The sequence below is a fragment of the Cinclus cinclus genome, chromosome 14 (genome assembly GCF_963662255.1).
Source record: "Cinclus cinclus chromosome 14, bCinCin1.1, whole genome shotgun sequence".
Classification (NCBI taxonomy): domain Eukaryota; kingdom Metazoa; phylum Chordata; class Aves; order Passeriformes; family Cinclidae; genus Cinclus; species Cinclus cinclus.
Genome location: NC_085059.1, coordinates 15,768,942 through 15,790,105, shown reverse-complemented (window position 1 = coordinate 15,790,105; position 21,164 = coordinate 15,768,942). Strand labels below are relative to the sequence as shown.

Sequence of the window (21,164 nt, the reverse complement as noted above, 5' to 3'; positions counted from 1 at the left end):
GACAACGAGCTGAACATTATCTTTGAATCCCTCCGGTCATCTGTACACTATGAAAAATGTGGCATCACTTTCTCACACCGGGACAATTACCTCTGCTCTCAGAAATTCTAATGGACTTGGAACAAGAATGTAAAAAAGGGTGAAAATGGACTACACAGGTCTGAAAATGTTGTTCATAGCCCTATCCCTCACAGGAGTGTTACCTCCCAGGCACAGATGTCAGCTGGAATTGCTCTGTAATTTTTGTAGTAAAACACAGCTTTGTACCTCTTCTCCCTGGGAACTGATATTTTTTATAGCATTGCAAAGCAAATAATCACAGTATCTGGATTTTTAGTGTTCTTATAAATAGCTTTTCCTATACCTAGGTTTAACTCTTGCTCCAGTTACGTGAAGAAATTTGAAAGAAAGACTTATTTTCCTGCTCATATCAAGAAGACTAGATAATACTTGACTATACAACTTAACATTCTGTTAGACAAACCAGGCTTAAAAACCTCACACTATTGATCCTAGATATTTGATTTACTTTAATGAAAAGCCAAATTCACTGCCTAAGTCTTGTCCAAAATTTTGTTCAACTGCAGCTGCTCCATAGCCAGAGAATAACCTGTAATAACCATGGAATAACCTGTTTTCTCTTTCATAAATGTGACTTTTGCTTTGAGGTTATAACCTGCTTTCTTCTTTGTTATTACACGTAACACCAGATTACAATTTACAGATTACACTAACTACACATTTGTTATTACACGAGGAGCACCCAGAGACATCCAGCAAGGATGGATTGTGCTCATCACTGAGCTGTGCACCTGGTGAAATGTCAGTCCCCGTCCCAGACAGGGAGCAGCTGAAATGTGAAAGGAGGTGACAGGGACCTTAGAGAAGGAGATGTGTGAAGCACGAGGTAAGAGCGAGCTGATTATTAGGAGTAAAGCAGTGGAAATTCCATAGCCCTTTCCAAACTTCCAGTGGTGGGGAAGGACTTGGTTGTAGGCGTGAGAGGGAAAGGTCTTGTGGCTGAAGTTGAAGTGTGGACTCAACCCACCCCTGGGTTTGCATTTGACTCCTGTCCACAGAAATCCATATTCAGGACAGATGTACCATAATCCTTCTGTCCTGCTGGCACAGGTGTGAGAATTTGGTGCAGCACACGGAGGCTGGAGGAGCAGGAATCTGGCAGTGCCAATTCACACCTCCACCCTAACTCAAAAACTGCAGAAAGACTCAGCAGAATCAGGAGGTGCCAGGCTTGGAGGTATTAGCACAAATCAAACCCACTGGGGAGCGAGGAGGTGTAAAGGGCTCAGCAAAGCACTCAAACAAGTAGGGAGCATGGAGCAGTGGAGCTCACTCAGCATGAATTCATGACACCTTGTACTATTCCTGCAGCTTTACTGTTTCCACAATAACATAGCAAGGGCTGCGAGCCCAGCAGCTGCAAGGCACACACCCTGATTCCAGTGAGAGCCACAAGGAGACAAGCATCAGGCAAGAATGGGGAGAACTTCTCTAGGGAGAAACAACCCTTCCTGTGTGCAAGACCCCTCCCAGAAGGCCCACACCAATACAACCTTGTTAAGGATGATGTTCAGCCTCTCAGATTCGCAGTCCACCACCACCAGCCTTTCCTTCTTCTTCTCCAGCTCCTGGAAGAGCACTCGGTAGCCCTCCTCTGTTGTTGTCAGGATGTTGACAGCTGTCACCTGCCAGTTCTTCTCAGCTGCAGTGTCCAGCACTTTCTGCAGGACTGACAACCCTAGGGTGGGAAGAGAAGGGGGAGAGACAGGTTTTAGTTGTGCAATGGCATCTTTCCATCCTCCTGACAGCCTGTGTAGCTGCCTCAAGCCAGGCTGGTGACAGAGTCACAAGAGTGCAGCAGAGCTACAGAGAGCAGCTAATAGTCTAGATCTGACCCAAACTCAGCTGGGCTAGAATTAATGACTCCTGGTTTTTCTGTCCTAGCACAGATGATTCCAGAACTAATTTTCCTTTGTAATTGGCAGATCAGTCTCGTTGATCAGGCCCTGCTGTGGGATACAGATAAGAACTCTAATCCCTGTCTTTCTGTCTGTCACTACCCAAATAACTTGATTTCTCTCAGCCATAGTTTCCTTCTCATATTTGATCTGCTTAGGCTGTGTGCTTCTAGGGTTAGGGACACCCTCAGCAATCACAGCACACTGTCACATTCAGCATCCTTCTCTCTTGGCAGCATCTCATCTGGATACCATTACTTTTAGAATTATGTTGCCTAAATTACATGCACAGCCTTCCAGAGGAGATGCATGTAGCAATTCTCTGGAATAATTTGGACAACCCTAAACCACTCTGTGCTTCTGGAATATTCAGTGTGCCCATGCCTCATGACAACAGAAAGCAGGTGGGATGCTTTAATACCTTCTCCTTATCTCTAAAGCCCATCCTGTCCCTTCAGGGGATAATTATAACTACCAGGACAGAGATGTGAATCACCTTACCTCTGCCCTATCCTCCACAAGACTGCTTTGCTTGCAGCCTCCAGGCCTGGGGCTTTAAAGGCATCTGAGAGCTGGGAAAACTGAATAATAGAGCAATGAGCTCTCTTGTCCTGTTTGGGATTTAGAAAATTAGGTAACGTCTTCCATTACCCCACAAAAGTTTTTGTACTTTTATGTGGATAACTGACAGGCACCAACATGGAGAATCTGGAGTTTTCCAAGCTGTCTGTCAGAAACACACCTGTCTGTGGGCTTAGGTGAGGCCTGAACAAGTGTTCATGTCTCTAAACTCGGGAGTCAGAGGCCTTGAATTTGACAGACCAGCTCAATACGGGACCTATTGAATAGAAACAATTTCCCCATTTCAAATTCCAAGCCATGTGCACATCAAGTATTTCCCTTGTGTTGATGGGGCTTGGATCTGACCCCATGAGCACACACTCACCGGGGTCAGGCTGATGCTTGGTTTAGATCAATGCTCACCTTGAGCAGAAAGGGATATTAGAAGAGAAACAGAGAACAGGGAAGACATAGGTTGACCGGGGACCCACAACTTTTGGAGGTAAAGACTCCTTCTAGACCGCTGTCTTTCAGTGCCTGGTAACAGAGCTGCGACTCACCTCGGTCAGCATCGTAGATGTACACAAACTTCTGCCAGCTGTAGTGCTCGATGACACTGATGAGGGCATCCTGGAGCTCGGGGCGGAGCTGCAGCACGAACTGGTTGGAGGTTTCCACGGGGAAGCTCGGAGTTATGAAGCAGACGTGGAGGGCCCCGCAGAAAGACGTGAGCATGTTGACTGTCCTCCTCTCATAAAACCCAAAGATGGCATAGACGCCCTTGGAGAACTGTGAGCAGACTGCAGGAGCAGAGGGAAAGGTTGTGAGGGCAGAAAATCAAGGAGGTTTCTCAGCAATGTCACTAAAGTAAACCTTTTCCCTGAGATAAGGTGCAGGGTCTCTCTGGACTAGATAATTTCCCCCCAGGTGGGTGGGTTGGTGAAGGCAACCTGTGAAGAACAGGGCTTGTGGCCATGGAATGCCCTGTCCTTGGCCTCCACAGACCTGTTTTAATTTTCATGGGAAGAAATTACTCAAAATAATGAAATCAGTGTCCCCAGGGCTCTGCTGAAGATTTTGCTGCTTCTGGGGTAAAATGGGTTATCTGAACATGGGAACCCTTCAGCAGAAAGAGGCTGCTGCAGCCCTGGCTGCATTCATAGAGCAGAAGGAAAGCCTTTGCATAGCAGCACAGCCCTTTGTTGCCAACAACTCCAGAGGGAAACCATGAGTTTGACCTCAGAACTCAGGAAACTGCTCTGAGAGGGCATCTCAGCAAAAGGTTCACCAGGGTTCAATGTGGTCACAGCACACCTCCCGGGGGATGTGTCCTGGGGCACGAGCTGCTGGCACTGAGTTGGAGCCTGTGACACTGGGAGGGTGTTGGTACTTGGGAACACAACTTTGGCAACTTCTGGTTTCCTCACAAAGCCATGGAGACAGGGCTGTGAGCCCAGTGAGGTATCAGCAGTGTTCTGGGAGGTGTCCACCAGGAGGGCTGGCTGGGTTCCCTCCAGGTGTCTGTCTGTCCTTCTGTCCTCAGCCCCTGTGCTGTGCTGTGCAGGGAGGGCTCCCTTGGGTTGGAGCCCTTCTCTGGAGAGCACTTAATGAGCTCGTGGGAGCTGCTGGGATAAAGCCTCAGGATCTCAGTGAGACAGAGAGTTCACACTTTGGGTTGTAAAACTTAGCCCCTGAGACAGTCAGGCTCATTTAATATCACCCCTGTTTATGGCACATCCCAAGTTACCATCAATAAATCTCCAAGCTGGAGGTGGTGGCAGTGACAGCACTTTTCCTGTCTCAGAACTCTTGGCACTAGTGTCTCCTCCTCTTGTCACTCTGACTCTGAAGATCTTTGGCTGTGACATTTATATTGACTCGACACTTCACACATCACTCAGTGCAGGCTGAGGAGTTGGATGTGACATTGTGACATTCTGGGGTCCTTCTGCACTGCTTGGGAATCCCCTGACCTGATTTCTGTTGCTAACTGCCAGTACCAAGCCTTCTGCATGTGTGCCTGGGGACAGGCTTCTAAAAATGAGCTTCTTGCATCCTTAGCTGGGCTCCATGTGAGCTCTGTCCCTCCAGCAGGGACCCAAAATCAATCCTGGCTGGCTTACAGCCATCCTGGAAAATCCTCGTTCCTCACTTTGCTACTGCCAGCACCAAACATTCAGAGGGAAGAGCAAGGAATCCTACTTCCTACTATGCAAAGCAAGTCCCTGCTCCCATCTCACCCCCAAAACAAAGCAGCCAGGCTTCGAGGCGGTGCTGAGAGCTAAGAATGGAATCTCGTAAGACTGAAGAATTTTTTTCTTTTGTCTTGGAGCTGAGCCCATTTTTTGGGCATCCCAGTCCCACAGTTTGCTCACAAGGTCACTCATCCCCTTCTCACTGATTAGCACCTGTGATCTCAGCATTTTCCTCCCACAAGGGAGTTTGCTGTTCTGCAGGGCAGGGATGCCTCAGAAAGCCCAAACTGAGATGGAAATAACCCCCCATTCTCTTTATTTTCACAGCAGTGCCTCTCTTTGCAATCAGCAATTGTGTCTGTATCAGCTGGAGTCACTGCCCTCATCATGAGACTGACACATTCAGGAAGAAAAGTAGCAGATAGAGATGGAAATAATCTGAGCACCGTTTCCATGTGACTGGAGCAGTGGGTCTAATGAACAGTGCGAGATACCATATGTGAGAGATCAGAACATGATCCCCAGAGACCCAGGCTTCAGCCTCACTGAATGATTAAAGAGACATTTTCAGGACAGCTGAACAGTCCAGTAAAATTAATAATCCAGACAATAAACTTAGCTGGCTTGGTTTGTTTTAGACAAGGCATGGCTTCCTTGGATTTTTTTTTTTCTATTCAAAAGGAATCTATCGTTTTTCATGTTTTATTTTTTTAACTCTGTGGCTCAGTCATGCTCAGGATTCCCTCCTACACTGTTTTGAGACATCATCAGTGCCAGCATTTGAAACAGATTGTACTAAAGACAACTGAGAGAGTGAACACTCTTTATCATTAGTAAGTTTGGGAAGAACCCTAACTTGCTTTGTACTTCCAGGATAAGAGGGGGCATGGACAAGGCAGATAAATTGGGAAAAAAAAAAAAGCTTGCCAAGAGTTATCTCCCAAAGGAAAACAAAGAAACTCTTGTGTCAGTTAATCTGGAAAAATGAAGAGTGAGAGCTGTAGCCACCTTTCTGGGACTGAACTTGGCATAGTGCAAAAGCAGTGGCTGCAAAATTATGTAAATCTCAGGGCTATTTTAAATTACAGGTGCTCCAAATGAGTTTACATAGCAAAACTAAAAAGAAATTACTTGCTTGTTATTTAATACACTAAGAGATTGCTGGAGCTTCTTTACATTTCCTTCAATCGTTTTATGAAGCAAATTTGTTAATTATTCTGTTCGCATTTGATTGCTCTGCAACTTCCTAATAATCTACTACTAAGAATTGTAAACCTTAAGTAGAGGAAGCAAATATTTTAATCTCTCTTTGTTTTTGTAGTGATGAGCAGTCACTAGCCTCCAACTGATGGATTTCTAAATAGATTAAGAAGCATAAAAAGGATGAAGATTGCCCTGGAATGGAAGGCCCAAGAAGGTGAGCTCTTCTGGTCACTCAGCTGCTGACAACATCACCCTTTGCAAGCCTTGTGCTGGCTTTGTGTGAGCAGCTGGCTGGCCCCAGCCCAGCTCTTCCTGCAGAGGAGAGCTGCAGTCAGCCTGGAGAGCAGCTCCAGCAGCTGAATTTGGACAGCTCCACCTCCAGCTCGTTCCTGCAGGCAGGAATCTGGGTGGAATCCAACGGCATAAATGTTTGCCTATCCCAGGATGTGAGCACGAGTGAGGAGGGTTTTGCTTGGATGCAAATATCTGTGGCTGTTTGCATGTGCTGCTTGTGGCCTCTGGGCTGCAGGGTGGGAAAGGACAGAGAACGTCAGTTCTAGGCTGTACCTGCACTCATATCTTACACTGAATTTGTAATTTATTACAGCAGAGTTTCCCTCTAAAGCAGCCCTGGGAAGATGTAGTCCATAGTGATTGATAACCGTGGCAACTGCTACTGTGTTCTCCCTGATCAGTCTTGTTTCACTGATTAGTTTGGGATTTGTGGCTCAGGCGTTCCCAGCGTGTGCTGCACCAGGCCCCATGGACATCCCATATCCCTCCTTCTCCAGGCACAGGATTTCTCCCTGAGAGCTCTAGTGCTTTTCAACAAGGAAAATTAGGTAAAAGCAGAGGAATTAACAAGATTGTCACCTGGTTCTGCTGAAGAGACAACCCAGTGACAAGCACTCTGCAGAGTGCCTGTTGCAGCCAGAGGAGGTGAGAGCTCACTGTCTGCTCTAAAAACTTCTCTAAACTACAGCAAAAATCAAAATAGTTTGTAAGTTAGTTGAAAAATGACTGCTGGAGTAGAACAAGCAGGGGAAGCTGCCCCTCTCCACCTGTGGAGTGGTAGTCACCAGGGAGCTGATGTGTCCTTGAATTCAGATGAGGAAAAAGGCATCTGTGATTCTCTCATTCTTGGAATCCACAGACTCTAGGATCTCTAGGCCTGCAGTGTTTCTCAAAAGTTCTCTTTTCATATGGAAATATTCAAGGTAAAGAATGTACATCAGAAAGGAACACTGATTTTACTGGAAGTACAGACAGGAGAGGACACCCATTTGGGAGCTGAAGAGAGGCAGCTCTGGCCACCTTTGCAGATGCTTCCAAGAAAAAGAAAAATACATCAGTAAACACATCAACACTCACAACTTTAAATTTCACATTTTCTCTGTGGAAGAGGAAAGAAAAAGAGGTGTTGTGAGTCAGTAAAAATTCATGGTAGAATTATTTTTTGGCTGCAGCTCTTAACCAGAGTGAGTAGATGAACAAGATTGATTTCTGAATTAGAAGAGTCAGAGGCATTTTGCAAGCAGGTGTTTGACCTGATCCATGTTGTCATGGGTGAAAGGCAGGTGTCAGATAAAACAGGTAACTCTTTTAGGTTTTGGTTAAAGAAGATAACCCAAAAAGTTTCTCTCAGAAACCATCACCACAAAGAGGGGCTGAAATAGTCTTTGGATTTGAGGCAGGAGGAAAGGCAAATGGGCTGCACAGAAGGATGGAAATGAGGATTTGGTTTCCAGCAGTGAAAACTGTGCATTCTGCTGAGAATCTGCAAACAAGACTGCAAAAAGGGAACTGCTCTCCAGGGACACAGCTGGGGAGGAAGCCTGGTAGGAGATCCTGGCAACTGCTCATCTGCCATCCCCTTTAGAAGCAGAATTTTCACCATCTCACTGAGTTTAAGACTAGGAAGGGACATTAGATCATTTCTACTGACTTGTTGTATCTCATGGACTATTAAGTTTCTTCCAGCTACCCCTGGAGGGAGCCAATAATATGGCTTAGTTGACTCTTAGGAGATTCAGCTGCTGCATGTGCCTCTGTCAGAGAACAGAAGTAGCAGAGACAGTGCTAATACCCAAAGCCACAAGAGTGGTAAAAAACCTGATTAAATGAAATTTCCCCAGATGTTCCTCACAAATGACTCATGTTCTCACTTGCAAGTGGGGACAGACACCCCAGATGGTCCCTGCCAGATCTCAGAGCCTTTCCTGACCCTGGAGAATGGCATCTAGGAAGGAAGACACTGCATCTTCTCCAGGGAAGCTGTTCCTATGATGCTGAGGTGCACATTTGACCAAATTATTCCCCACAGCCCAAACAAACAAACAGACAAAAAAAAATAAAAAAGGATTTCAAAATAAGAAGAAATCTTTGAAACCACACAACCCAGCACACACCAAAATGAAAAAATGCCTTTTAAACATTGCAAGGTTAAGTGTAGCCAGACTTTGAGAGAAATAAAATAGTGATCCCAGTCATGTCAGTTATCCTCTGCAAGCTACTAAAGATGAGCCCTGCAATACCTGCAGCCCCAATATCATCTTCATGTGCCCGAACCTCCTGGGACATAGAACCAACACACTCACTTGCAGCACAACATACTCCTTGACAGCAGTGGTGTCAAGAAGCAGCTCCCACATGCTTCCCTTTGCTCACTTGGAGTGTGTTTGTGCACATGTGGGAAAGAGGAGGGAGGATATGCATGCATAATTAATTCTCAGCATGCCCTGCCTGGAGGCGACCCTCACACGGTGATGGAGAACCTGACATCAGGTTGGCAAAGCTGGTGGGGTTCCAAGGAAGGAGCTCTGGTGCCTGCTGCAATTAGGCTCAGCTCAGCTTTCCTCCCAAATGTTTGTCCTCACAGCTCTCCACTGCGGCGTAGGTGCCAGAGCGCGTCTCTTCAGCACATCCCAACGACAGCATGTTCCCACAGATTTCTGGAGCAGGGGAAAGCCAAACAGATTCTACACTCCCCCATTGTTCCACTCATGTATTTAGCTGACAGCAGATATGTCCTACATATTTGATCAACTGCAAATCAGGCTGATGTGCTATCACAAGAAATACATGTTTTTCTTTCAAATATACAAAAGGCACGGGAGAGTGCTCCCTTCCATCATTTCCCTGCACTGCTGCTCTAACAATTCTGGAAGCTGGAAAATAGTGTTGATTTTTACATAAAGATCTGCTTTCCTTCCCTCATATTAAAACAATAATCTGTGACTGAAGAGCTGCTCATAAGTGCACATGCTGATAGCTTCAATTTTTTCAGTTAACTTTGCCTGCCTAACAAATAAGTCAGTCTGCCTGGCTGACAAGTAAGTTTCCTTTGAGAACAAATTAGATTTGGGGTACTTCTTTCTCACATGCCACTGAGTTTTAGGAAACAGAAAGAAAGTGGTGGTTTGGTCACCAAAAATTAACAACATGGACTCTCAGTCATTTAAGTGAACTTTTGAATTAAAATCAGGGTGGTGGGAGATACAGTCATGGGGAATTGACTTTAATCTCTCTAAGGGACCAGTCGAAGGTCCTTGCTCTTCCACTCGTGTACTTCACATCTTTCAACCTCCTTTTATTTTTCTACTAGAGTCTTTGAGTGCAGTTCTTATCCATTGTGACTACAAAACAGAAGAAAAAAATCCCCATATCAAAGGTCTTAATGAGGTCACTGAACTTGTTGAAATAAGGAAAGAAGGAAAATGATGATGTTAGTCAAGATTCTACTTGCTTGCTTTATTTGTTTTTGAAAGTATTTTTGCTTTGGGACTGCTAATATTTTGCTGAGTCATATATAACCAAGAATTAAATATATTGAAGAGTTTACAGTCAGCACAGGCTAATTCTGAGCACTTTTAATAGGAATTAGATGCAAATCCCCTATGTGAAAGACACTGAGATCAGAAGCATCCCTAAGAGGGTCTCATTTCTTCTGTGGGTAGAATTAGATTATTATTCTAACAGGGCAGTTTGGCTAATGAGGGTCTTGTGGTTAACAGATCAGATTATGTGGTAAGAGAAATGGGTTCACTGACATCTCTGTGTCAGGTTTGTTATTTAATCATTATTCGGATCTTTGCTTGTGAGGCAACTGCTTTTCTCTGAGCCCATCTGTTCCAGTCCACTTGGTCAGAGGCTGACTTTTGCACTGTGCTCATACAGACCCAAAATAAGACCCATTTCTGAGCTGCAAGCACTGATGCCACGCTCTCAAGCTGTGTAAGGCTCTTGTTGTCAACTGCCTTCATCTCTCCAGTGTCCCATACCAAGCTTTTCCACAACACTCCCTGCTTTCATAACTTAAAAACAGAAAATATGTGCAAAAGGGCCCTGGTGCCTGGAAAAACCCTCTGCACTTTTCAGATCTAATGAAATAGACCTTTTCACCTTGTCTCGTTGTTTAAATGGTAGTGTTTTCCTCCATGCCAGTCTGGCTCCTTTCTGGGGGACAGCTAGCAAACCCATTTGGGATACAGTCTTCTGAGAGCCTTTTTCAGTGCATTTTGTCCTTGAAAATCTTAGAATCATAGAATGGTTTGGCTTGGAAGAGCCCTTAAAGATGTTCCAGAAGTGTCTGACACTGTCATCAGGTCTGCTGGGCAGTCTGGCTTTTTGCTGTGTCCAGGAAGAACCCAGCAGACATGCTGCTGTGCTGGGTTCCTTGGAGCAGCAGGAGCTCTGCAAAAGCAGCTGAACTCTCCTAATGCACAACCCTCACCTCGAGCTCCCCTGCAACTGCTCTAGAGGGAAGGGGGGATCCCTCACAGGGCCCCCCACTGCAGATGGATGTTCCTATGGGACCCACAGACACTGGAAGATCAGCGATCCCTGCTCTCATCTAACCTTCCACAACGAAATTGAAAAGTCATAATTTGTCCTCATTGAACTCTGTGTCTGAAGCAGGGACATAAATATTAAAGCAAGATTACTACAAATGGAAAAGCGACAGTGACATTGTAAAAGGAGATGAGGAATGAGGGTTGAACCAATTTTCCTTCTGCTTTTTTATTAGATGGCCTTTTGTATTATATTGGCCCTTCTGAAGACAGTGCTGTACAAGGAAAACTAAGTACAGGATCATGGTGTAGATTCTGCTGGGAAGCATGAACAAATAACAGAGGGAAAGAACAGAGCACCAAACCCCCAGCACGTTAACACAGTACACAGCACACCTCTCAGTTCACCACAGCATTTAATTCTGGGCTGTAAGTGCTGAATTATTAAAACAGTAAAAAGAGGGGAGTGAGGAGTGGGAGGAGGGAAGATAAGCAATGACAGAAAGCAAATGTGTCACATAGAGAAGGTCTTGCTGCAGATGAAATACATTTTGTCTTCAATAGCTTCTTTTCTTTCCCTAATATATTGTATTGGTTAATAGACATTAAAGCCTCAGACTGTCTTCAGTGCAAGCCTCAGGTTCTGGTGGAGATTTTGTAAGGGCCTGTCTTGAAACTCTCTGTAGAACTTTATACTTTCCAAGGACAAAGATCCTTCAAACAAAACCTCACACACAGGACAGAGCATCATGTCCTTGGGGGCTTGAAGTGGCAAGCAGTACCTAAACCCACCTGACACATTATTTATAAATGTTCGCATTTTCTATCCACTTTCAGGGCTACATTACAGGTATCTGCTGAATTAGCAAAGCAGATGCTCCAAACCTACATGTGCTATTGCTGCCCCAGAAGTGCCACCTCTTCTGCAGTCACTGGAGCCATTAGTTTTCTGGGAAGAGGAGAGAAAGGCACAAACCCAGCAAACTACTCTCAGCACACAAGGATTAAGCTCTAGAGCACAACCCTTTTGTGTTACCTGGTTGCACATTGTGTTCACCTGAGGTCTGTGAAAGCACCAATGGTTTTGAAACATATTTAACATCTCAGCAAGGGCTGAGTTTGGTGCAGAATGACAAGATCCTTTGACATCTGAGAGTGCTGGTTTTTGTCAGCTTAAGTGCTTCCCTAGGTGGCTCTTTGCTATAGTCATGTCTTGTAGGGTTTTTATTTTCCCTTTCCACATTAATGTTCCGTTCCATTGTGCTCATAGCTTTGTTCAGGGCTTCTTAATGTCAGGGGGAATATTACCATTTCTTCCCTGTCATTAGAACAGCTTTGATCCTGTCTGCATTGGGAGGGTAATAAATGATAAGAGTTACAACATTTTGATTTCCGCAGTGCCTCAGAGCACCAGGTATCACAGAAAATCCCAAACAAACAAGTTAAAGCTTGAGATCTTTTAAACCCAGTGGGAGACTGTGTTGTCTGGGGAGCAGGGAGGCAGAAGTGTGACAGATGGTGAGATCTGGACCTATGGTTTGCAATTTTATGGTCTCTGGTGAAATTTCTGTGCGAGCTGCTTGCCGTGGGTGGTAGAACAAACAGTTTACATGAAGTGCATCCAGTCAGGGTGCCCAGATGGAGCTTCTGCAAAGGGGACATACTTAAACCAAGGCTACAAGCAGCTCTAGAGGCCAGTTCCCTCTTGTGGGAGGTGGAGACATCCATCCCTTTGAGTGATGTGAATGGTGGGGATGCAGGAACTGGGAGAACACTTCTCTGCCCCACTGCTCCCACAAACCTGTGGGTAGACTTGGACACCCTTGGGAATGTGACCCAAAATACCATATATGATCCTGGCTACCCAGCAAGACCTTCAGCACAAATAAAGGGTAATTTGAAATTTTTTTTAATAAAAAAACTTAGTTGAAATTTGTGTCATTTTACCAGCATGACAGAGGGGACTTTTACAGCTACAGGCTTCTCCTGAACCTGCACTTGGACCCACAAAAATCATCTCCCATGGCAAACTCACAGGACTGAGGAAAGGACCAAAATGTGGGAGAAGCTGCAAAGCACAACACCAGTCATATAAAATGACCTTAGATGCACATCTTTTGGCTGAAAGACTTTTGGGCAGCCAAATCCCTTTAATGTTAGTGACAGGGGGTATCAAATACAAAGCAAAACTTTGGGAAAGGCTTTTCAACAGGATGTTTTACTTGTAGAGCTTGGTATGCCACAGTAAAGATTTATGCTAATGAAAGATAAAAAATCATCAACTCTACACAGGGGCCAGTGAAGACACCAGGAGCCTCTCAGTTATTCTGCTGTGGTACTGAGAAAATAACCTGGAAAATGGGATGTGTAGCTTAGGGAGAAGAATGTTAGAGCATCCTTAACGTTATGAAAACACTGAGATCCCTTCCTGACGTGCCTACTTACAAGCAGACAACTTCCCTACTGATTTCTATTCTGGGAGAATTTTTAAGCTGCTGGAGAAAGAGACTCTGTAGTGAACTGCAGAGAGCAAGAGAGAGCGTGTAAAACACTCTGCATAAATGCAAATAGCAGGGAGGCCAACCAGAGCACAGGAAGGGGAGTTGCTGCAAACCTGGGGGCTGTTCATCATTCCAGAGCAGTGACACTGCACACAGAGATGCAGGTTCTGCCTGGAGCAGTCACTCAGTGTAAACCACAGCCGATGACATGATTTAGGCAGCTAGTGGGAAAACCCCACTGCTTCTCAGCAGAAACTTTACCTGTAAAATATTATTTAGACAGAAAAGCAGCAGCAGACTGGGGGATGCTAATTTGTACCACTTCTCACAAGCATCAGAGACTCTTCCACTATTCACCAGGTGTTGCTCAACACTTCTGTTGGCGTTACAGAGAAATGCCTGGAATGAAATCCATTTGTTCATGAAACCAGGATCACTTGCCAGCCAGGGGCAGGCAGGTCTTGCACAGAGAGGCACCAGGAGCACTAGCTTTTCAAGGAGTGGAAGCATTCCTTGGATTTAACAAACATTGTGCAAGACAGGTGAGCCATGGAAGGCTTCACACTTCAGGTGTTGGACTTGCTTCCCAGAAGGAAAACTGAGGAAACACCACCATATACTGGACTCTAATTGCGCAGATAAAATGAGCACATGGAGGGCTAAAGCTATAATTAATCTAATTAAGGCACCATTTATTCCAGAAGCCTCTGGGGGAAAGGCAGGTGGAACTTCCAGCTACAAGAGAAGGTTGGCAGGGCAGAGGCTGCTGCCACTGGTGGGAAGAACCCAAAAAAACTTGGCGTGGAAGAACAGGCAAAAAGAAACATCCCTAGGACAGGTGTTTTTTTTCTCTTGGTGCTTGCAGGAAGCCCGAGGTGCAATATAAAACCTGTGATTTTACACCTCTGGGACTGTCCTACCTAACCTGTGAGGGCTGTGATTTTCTCCTCTCTGAACTGAAACCCACTTTCAGTGCTGAATGTGGAAGAGAGGAGTGTGCAGTGTAGCCTTCACTTCGAGCTCCTAACCTTCCTGCTGGAATAAAGATTCATCTCCCCGTGAGAGAAATTTTTTCTGCCTACCAATATTTAACATGGCAATAAACATCTGCAGTCGTATTTCCAAAGAATTTTTTGTGATCATTCCTCTGCACTGCTAGTCCTGACAGTAGAGCAGTGTCAGCTGAGACCCTTGGTGGCACTTCCAAAACTTGCTTAAATTACTGAGTTGGCTGCTCTGTGTCTTTAAAGAAGAGATGAGATGATCTTTAGGTGATTTGGATGTGGAAGGAAGCCATATGCATGCAGCCTCTGAAAATTAGGCTTTTGCTAATGTGTACTGAAAGCTTTTCTTCTGTGACAACTTTTACCAGTGCTTTCCTGAGGGAAGATGCTTTTCTGAGGAGCAATGGAAGAACTGGCGTGTCACGTGCAGGTTTGGTTGACAGAGGGTCCTCTGTCCATGTGCACCTTGCACCACCCTGATGGTGCAGCTGTAAATCCATGGCTATAATCCACTTGCATCCTCCTGGAAACTTCTTTCTTGAGCCTCTCATGTAATGAGAGTTGAGAAAATCATCAGCTTTCTGCCTGGTTACAAATACTGTGCAATATAACACAAAGACTGTGCAATATAAGTAAGGTAGCTAAGAAAACCTTTATTTCAGTGTAGAAAAGTTGTCTACATTATAGTTTCCCTGGTAACTACATTGAGACCAACAGAATTACATTGGGTCTAACTACGGTCTAGTTTTGCCAGTTGGGAAACACATCATGTTTCCTGCAGGAGGCTGCAGGGATACAGGACCTGATTTGTGGGTGCACTCAGCTGTGACTCGCTTGTAAAATGTGCTTGCTTCACGTCTGCTTGAGCACAGGTCACCAGGTCCTCCTCAGAAGCATCCTCATCCATGAAACCAAAAGGAATTTGTGATAAAAGACCCTTGAGAAGCTTTTCTGGACATCCTTATTGGAAAAATCCTTCAAAGCAAATGGATGGGAAATAACAGAAACCCGAGGAGTTGTGAAACCTCGATGGGAGAGAGGAATGGGGGAAAGGAGACGCAAGCTTGAAGTTCATTGATGGGAGAACAGCCATTTTAATTTCAAAATCAATTGGAGCTTTGAAAGAGAAAAATAAGGATGAAAGAGAGTGTGAAGGGGGGCTGACTGTGGGTGCATTCAGAGATCCAAGGGTTAGGTGCCTTTTTCTGGCAGATGGGGGAGGAAAATGGGCAGCTACCTCTGGATCACTGTTTTTCCTCTCTCTGAATGGAAAAAGTAACATTTTTTCCCCCTGTTTAATGCTGACAAGTTTTAGCCAAGATGGGTTTTTCCAAACCTCACTGCCTGAAGCGTGGCAGTCTGTCCTCCATGACTGAGGCAAAGACCTCACCTGTGCAGACACACAGACATTTTGGGGTGGGACCCGAGTGCCCTCACATGGACACCTCTTTGTCAGACGATGAAGAACAGGCCCATTGCAGTGCTTTTCCAGAAGAATGCTCACATTTCTCCAGTGCAAGCACTTCCCCAGGGGAGGGTGCCTGCTCCACGGGGCACTCCCTGTCCCCGTTCGCTCCTCTCGGAGGAGGGAATGTGCTGACAGCAGAACAAGGCAGCTCTGCAATGCCCTGATGCTGCTCTCCCAGCACACACAGACTTGGCATCTCACCCCAGCCTTGGGGATTTTGTGGCCAGCTGTTGAGTGGGCACTTTGCAGCAGAACTCATGTACTGGCTTTAGCACTAAAGCCACTGCAATTCCTCTCACAGCTCAACCTCAGCCCCCGCGGATTCACGCTGGGCTGGAGGGAAGGACGGCATGACCTGTGGCCCAAAAGACTGGAGACCTTCCCAGAACAAAGCCAAGCCCCCTCCAATGCCTTTTGTTTGGCTCTCTCTGAGTGATTTCATGGTTTATTAGCTTTTAAAAAGCACAAGGCCTATCTAATGGCTTGACTTTCAGCATGGCACCGGGTGCCCAGCTGGTGGCTTTTGAGCAGAGTTACTGCCAGACATTGGTTTCTGGGCCAAGAAAATCTCTCCCTGTGGGGCAGGGATGGTCTGGTCCAGCAGCTCTGTGGACCTCAATTCAAGTTTATCCCATCTCCAGTCCTCAGTGGGCAAAGGGGAGTTATTATTCCCACTGGCTCTGCCAGGTGGGTGCAGCATGGACTCTGGGTCTCCATTAAATTAAAATGTAGGAGAAGTTGGCCACCTTTGCCACAAAACTTATCCTATTCCTGCATCACACTGAAATACCTTTTTGTTGCAAAACAGAGCGTCTTTAAGAAAGATATAAGTACCCAGTTTTATGGACAATCTATATTTTAGGATCATGCTTCTAAATGAAATTTTATTCATGCTTATACAGACTCTTCATTTCTGGTTTGAAGCCTCCTACTTTATTTTCTAGGCATGAGATCTTATATTTGTTCAGCACCTAACACCTAGGGGAATCTCAAATTGTAGCTAGTCAGTTTTTAGCCTTCTCTCTTAAAAAAAAGAAAAAAAAAAGGATTCTTGAAAGCTACAAAGCAACTGGCCAGACTTTTGATGACTTTCATTAAACAGAAAGCAAACATTCAAATGGTCCATTGGACAAGCAAAGAATCAATTTATTTGAAGGAAAGTTACCCTAGACTCCCCAGTTATTTTAGTTCATTTTACTATAAAAGCTTTTGGTAGTCTTTACTTTTAGCATCTCAGAGACAAAACTAATGCCAATGGAACAGATCCAATTAAGACAGGCAACAAAGCTAGCTGAAATTTCTCATCACCTTCTTTCCCCCTTCAAACAAAAACTGAGACTTGATCAAAAGCAGGAAGTTGGTGGGTTTGAAAAAAACAGCCTGATTTTCCCAGGGAAAAACAAAAGGGGGAAAAGTTTTACTGTTAAGTCAGAATATTAAAAGATAAATTCTGGGATGCAATTAACCCTCCTCCCCTGCTCTGGATCATAAATTGCTCTACAGGAGCTGGCAGTGTTCTTTCCCCCTAGAAGAGATGCTGCAAGGACAGTCAGCCAGAGCAGCAGGGATAAACCTGAGGTGAGAGGTGGAGAACATGGGGTCAGTGGAAATGCTGCCAGCCTTCACACCCTGCTGCAGGTGGGAGGTTTAGCCACTCTCAGAGCTGTTTCTCCTGAGAAACTCACGCTGATTTCTGTGTGCATTTGCACTTGCTCTGCACCCAGACAACCTCTGCTCAGCACTGCACATGGTCTCTGTCCTGTCCTGCTCACAGGGCGATGGTTCCCTCTGTGCACAGTGTGTGCCAGCCCTCAGCCCTCAATTCCCACTGCCTCCCGAGTGCTCACCTTTCCCTGCTCGGACAGGTACAGGGAGAGTCCCTGTGCTTCAGCTTTGTCCCTGCTTTGTCACCTGCCCTGGAGCACCTCCTTATCAGGCTCAGCAGTGTCCCACAACAGTGCCCCACCCATGGGGCACAGCTGGCTTTTTCCACCACCCTGTCCCTGTGGTGCAGGAGCCCTCCACATGTCCCAACACTGTGGCGATAAAGAGTGACGCAGGGAGCCCAGGCAGGTGCAAAGAAGAGCTCTTTATTGCCAAAAACCTGGCCTTTTTTAAGCAGTTAGCCCATTATCAGCTTACACAGCTTTAAGGCACAAGCCAACCAGCCACCATACACTACCATGTGGACATGTGGCAGTCACACAGCACATTTCTCACATCTCTCACATCTCTCTACCCCTATTCCAGCTGAATTCTCCCACAGTTCCCTTCTCCTTAGCCTAAGAAACAGGCCTGAGCCATGTTACAAGGCCTTCCCTTTACAAAGCCTTGCCTATTGGAAACAACACTGCATCCCACCAGTGCATGGCCGTGAGCAACCCCATGGTGCTGCAGCTATAGGAACACACACCCCTGCACGGACCCCCTCCAGCATTCCCAAGTCCCTCTGCCACACACTTCCCAAATCCTCCTTTCCACGTCCCACCCACTCACACACACAAACACACACAGATCCTTCCATTAGCTGAATCCCAGGTTTCTACAGTGCCTTTCTCACACGAAGCCCTTCCTTATCACCCTGCTCACAGACACCCGGGATAATCTCTCCCTGTGCCACGTGCAGCCACCCGCTTATCTCCCCTCTCTTCTACACACATACTTTTTTACACAGAGACTAATCCTTCTCAGTGTCACACACCTCAAAATCCTCCTTACAACGCCCCCTCCACACTGAGTAATCCCTTTTGGAGTCTGGCGCACACGGTCCTGCTGACAGCATCCCTCCACCGGCACCCACGGCACGCTTCACACACACAGCAACCTCTTTGTGTCACACACACCATGTTAGTGTCACACACACCATGTTAGTGTCACACACAGCAACCTCTTTGTGTCACACACACCATGCTAGTGTCACACACACCATGTTAGTGTCACACACAGCAACCTCTTTGTGTCACACACACCATGCTAGTGTCACACACACCATGTTAGTGTCACACACAGCAACCTCTTTGTGTCACACACACCATGCTAGTGTCACACACACCATCATCCCCCCTGCCTGAAGCACCTATTTTTCTTTAGTCTGACATGTGCACGTGAACCTGCTCTCAGGGCAGTAAAACCAACATATTCTTGAAGCGAGATAAACCAATGTAAATGAGATATTTGGGAATGAAACCTTGGATGTTTGGGTAACCGTCCTGAATAATGGAGATGTTGTCACATGAGAGATTGTAAAGGATCTGGCATGTTTCAGTGCAGGGAAGCAAAGGCTGAGAGGGGATGCGCTGCTGCTTATAAAAACGTCAGAGGGGTAAACACTAGAGAAGAGCTATTGATGCTAAAGGACAACATTGGCATGAGAACAAGTGAGAATAAACTAGTCATGAATAAATGCAGACTGTGAACCACAGAGAGATTTGTAACCATGGGAGGAGAGCAGCTTGGGTTTTGTTTTCCAAAGGGAGCACTGGAGCAAAAGCAGAGCTGGTTTTGTGTGCAGTATCATTTCTGTCTGAGCACACAACCCAGAGGTCCCTTCCCGTGCTGGAATCACACCCTGTGGTGTGAGTGTGCACCCACACACTCTCTACCAGCAGAGTTTAACAGTGCAAAATCACTTTGTTTCTCGCCCTTTTCTCCTCATCTGCAGCAGTGGGGTGTGGGAATGGAGCAGAGAGCTCAGTGCTCTGCGGGAAGTGCAGCACCCAGGGATGTGCTGAGGTTGCTGTGGCAGGCACACACCACGCTCAGGTTTCCTCAGTGTACATTTGCATTCCAGGAGCACCCACCTCCACTGCCCGCCTGTCCCCAGAGACACGGAGCACCTGACATGTCTGATAGGAATCACATATCTGTAACATGAATACAAAAAAAACACAGGGAAGTGAATATTTAGTGGACTGCAAGCACTGCTGCATGAGCCATTATCCTCCCAGGATCAAGTGTGCAGGATGATTTCCTGCCCTACCCTTGGTACAGCAGATGAAGGAGATCTTGGCTGAGCATTGTGAGAGAAGCAGTAGGTGTAGAGGTCCCTACCATCTGCATAAAGATGAAAAAAAAAATCTCTTTGGAAAGGGGCAGAAGAAACCAAGACATTTGAAAGTTTCTGCGTGTCTCACGTTATCAAACATGGAGCTCTGCCCTGTGGGACTGAGCAAACTCTTCTTATGATGAAGTCAATGACTTAAAAAAAAAAAATCTTGAGGTCTTGGTAAACCGAGAATTTTTGAAAGTGTAGCATTTATCAAAGCGTGGGTGCCTTTTATTACAGTGTAGTGTGAGGGAAAGCAAGTGCCCCCCAGGCAGAGAGAGCTGCAGGGGCAGGAGGAGACTGGAGATGCACAAAGCATCTGGCAGAGCTTCAAGGAGCAACTTCAGTGATTTTTCCCAAAAAGCAGCAGAGCAAAGGGGGAAGGAGGGGTGAAGGTGGGGAGATGCCCTCCTCCATTCAGACAGGAGTTCACCTGTATGCTTGAACTGGTCTCTTTTTTGTAGCTATAAAACTCAAGACAACTGAAAGGGAAATCTGGCAAATACAGCTACCAACATCACTTAAGAAGTCACACACCCGCAAAAAAAACAGCAATTGTTTTTTGGTTTTTTTTCCCCTTCTGGAAATATCAGAATGGAACAACAATATTTATTTTTGTGCTGTTTCAAGTAGCCTTAAGTTTTCTTTTGGTCAGAGGAACTGATAAAAATAGTTTTATTTCTTTACTACTTTTCTCTCTGCAGAGAGATGATGGGAAAACAGGGAAATATGAAAATAGGTAGAGATTGGCATCACATGCTGGGGTTTTTTTCCTGTTTTCCAACTGGTAGGTGGGAGGTAAGTGGCAAACTGGCAAAAAAAGTGTGAGCATACATAGAAACTCTCCACGTTTACCTTTTATTTCAGATTTGCAATGGCAAAAACATAGTAAACATCTATTGGAACCACTATTTGCTTAAATGGAGAAAAAATATTTTACGGCAAAGACCTGTGTTGAACAAAAATATTTCCTGCAAGTTTTTGACCACTTCTAGACAGAAACCTGTGATTATCTGCAATGGTCTGGGGTGCAGCAATGGGGAAAAAAAATGATGTTGAGGGAGAAGTGATGCGCTGAAATTGGCCACAATGCAGTGCAGTGAGCACAAAAACCCAGAACAAAGTCAAAAGAGCCAATCCAAATTAAAGGATGGAGGAAAACCAAGGTAAGTACCTTTAAACTAGAGAAGTTAAAACTATCTCATTTCCTAGCACACAAGGACTAGAATGAACCAGTCTCCTGCCACAGTGATTACAGGCCTCACATGTATGAGGAGAACAAATTTTCAGGCTCCTGGGACAGGGATTAAAGCACTTGGGAAGCTGCCAGATCCTGTAAAATAATTTGGAGATGCCACAGATTGCATGGGCATGGATCCTCCCTCGGTCCATAATGGCTTTAGGCTCAGCCTGAGCCG

At 45.6% G+C, this 21,164-nt stretch overlaps 1 protein-coding gene across 6 annotated transcripts in view; it reads right to left on the bottom strand.

The window, feature by feature from the left end:
* The window catches only part of GRIA1 (glutamate ionotropic receptor AMPA type subunit 1), a 116,637-nt gene that overhangs the window by 58,082 nt on the left and 37,391 nt on the right, over positions 1-21,164 (bottom strand). For 3 of the 6 annotated variants that reach the window (XM_062502286.1, XM_062502285.1, XM_062502287.1), the window contains exons 3-4: positions 3,101-3,340; positions 1,575-1,759 (exon numbers count right to left, since the gene is read on the bottom strand). In XM_062502286.1, coding sequence (XP_062358270.1) covers positions 1,575-1,759; positions 3,101-3,340 — 425 coding nt within the window. Of the gene's footprint in view, positions 1-1,574; positions 1,760-3,100; positions 3,341-21,164 lie in introns of those variants that run through there. The other 3 variants (XM_062502289.1, XM_062502290.1, XM_062502288.1) reach the window with 2 other exon arrangements.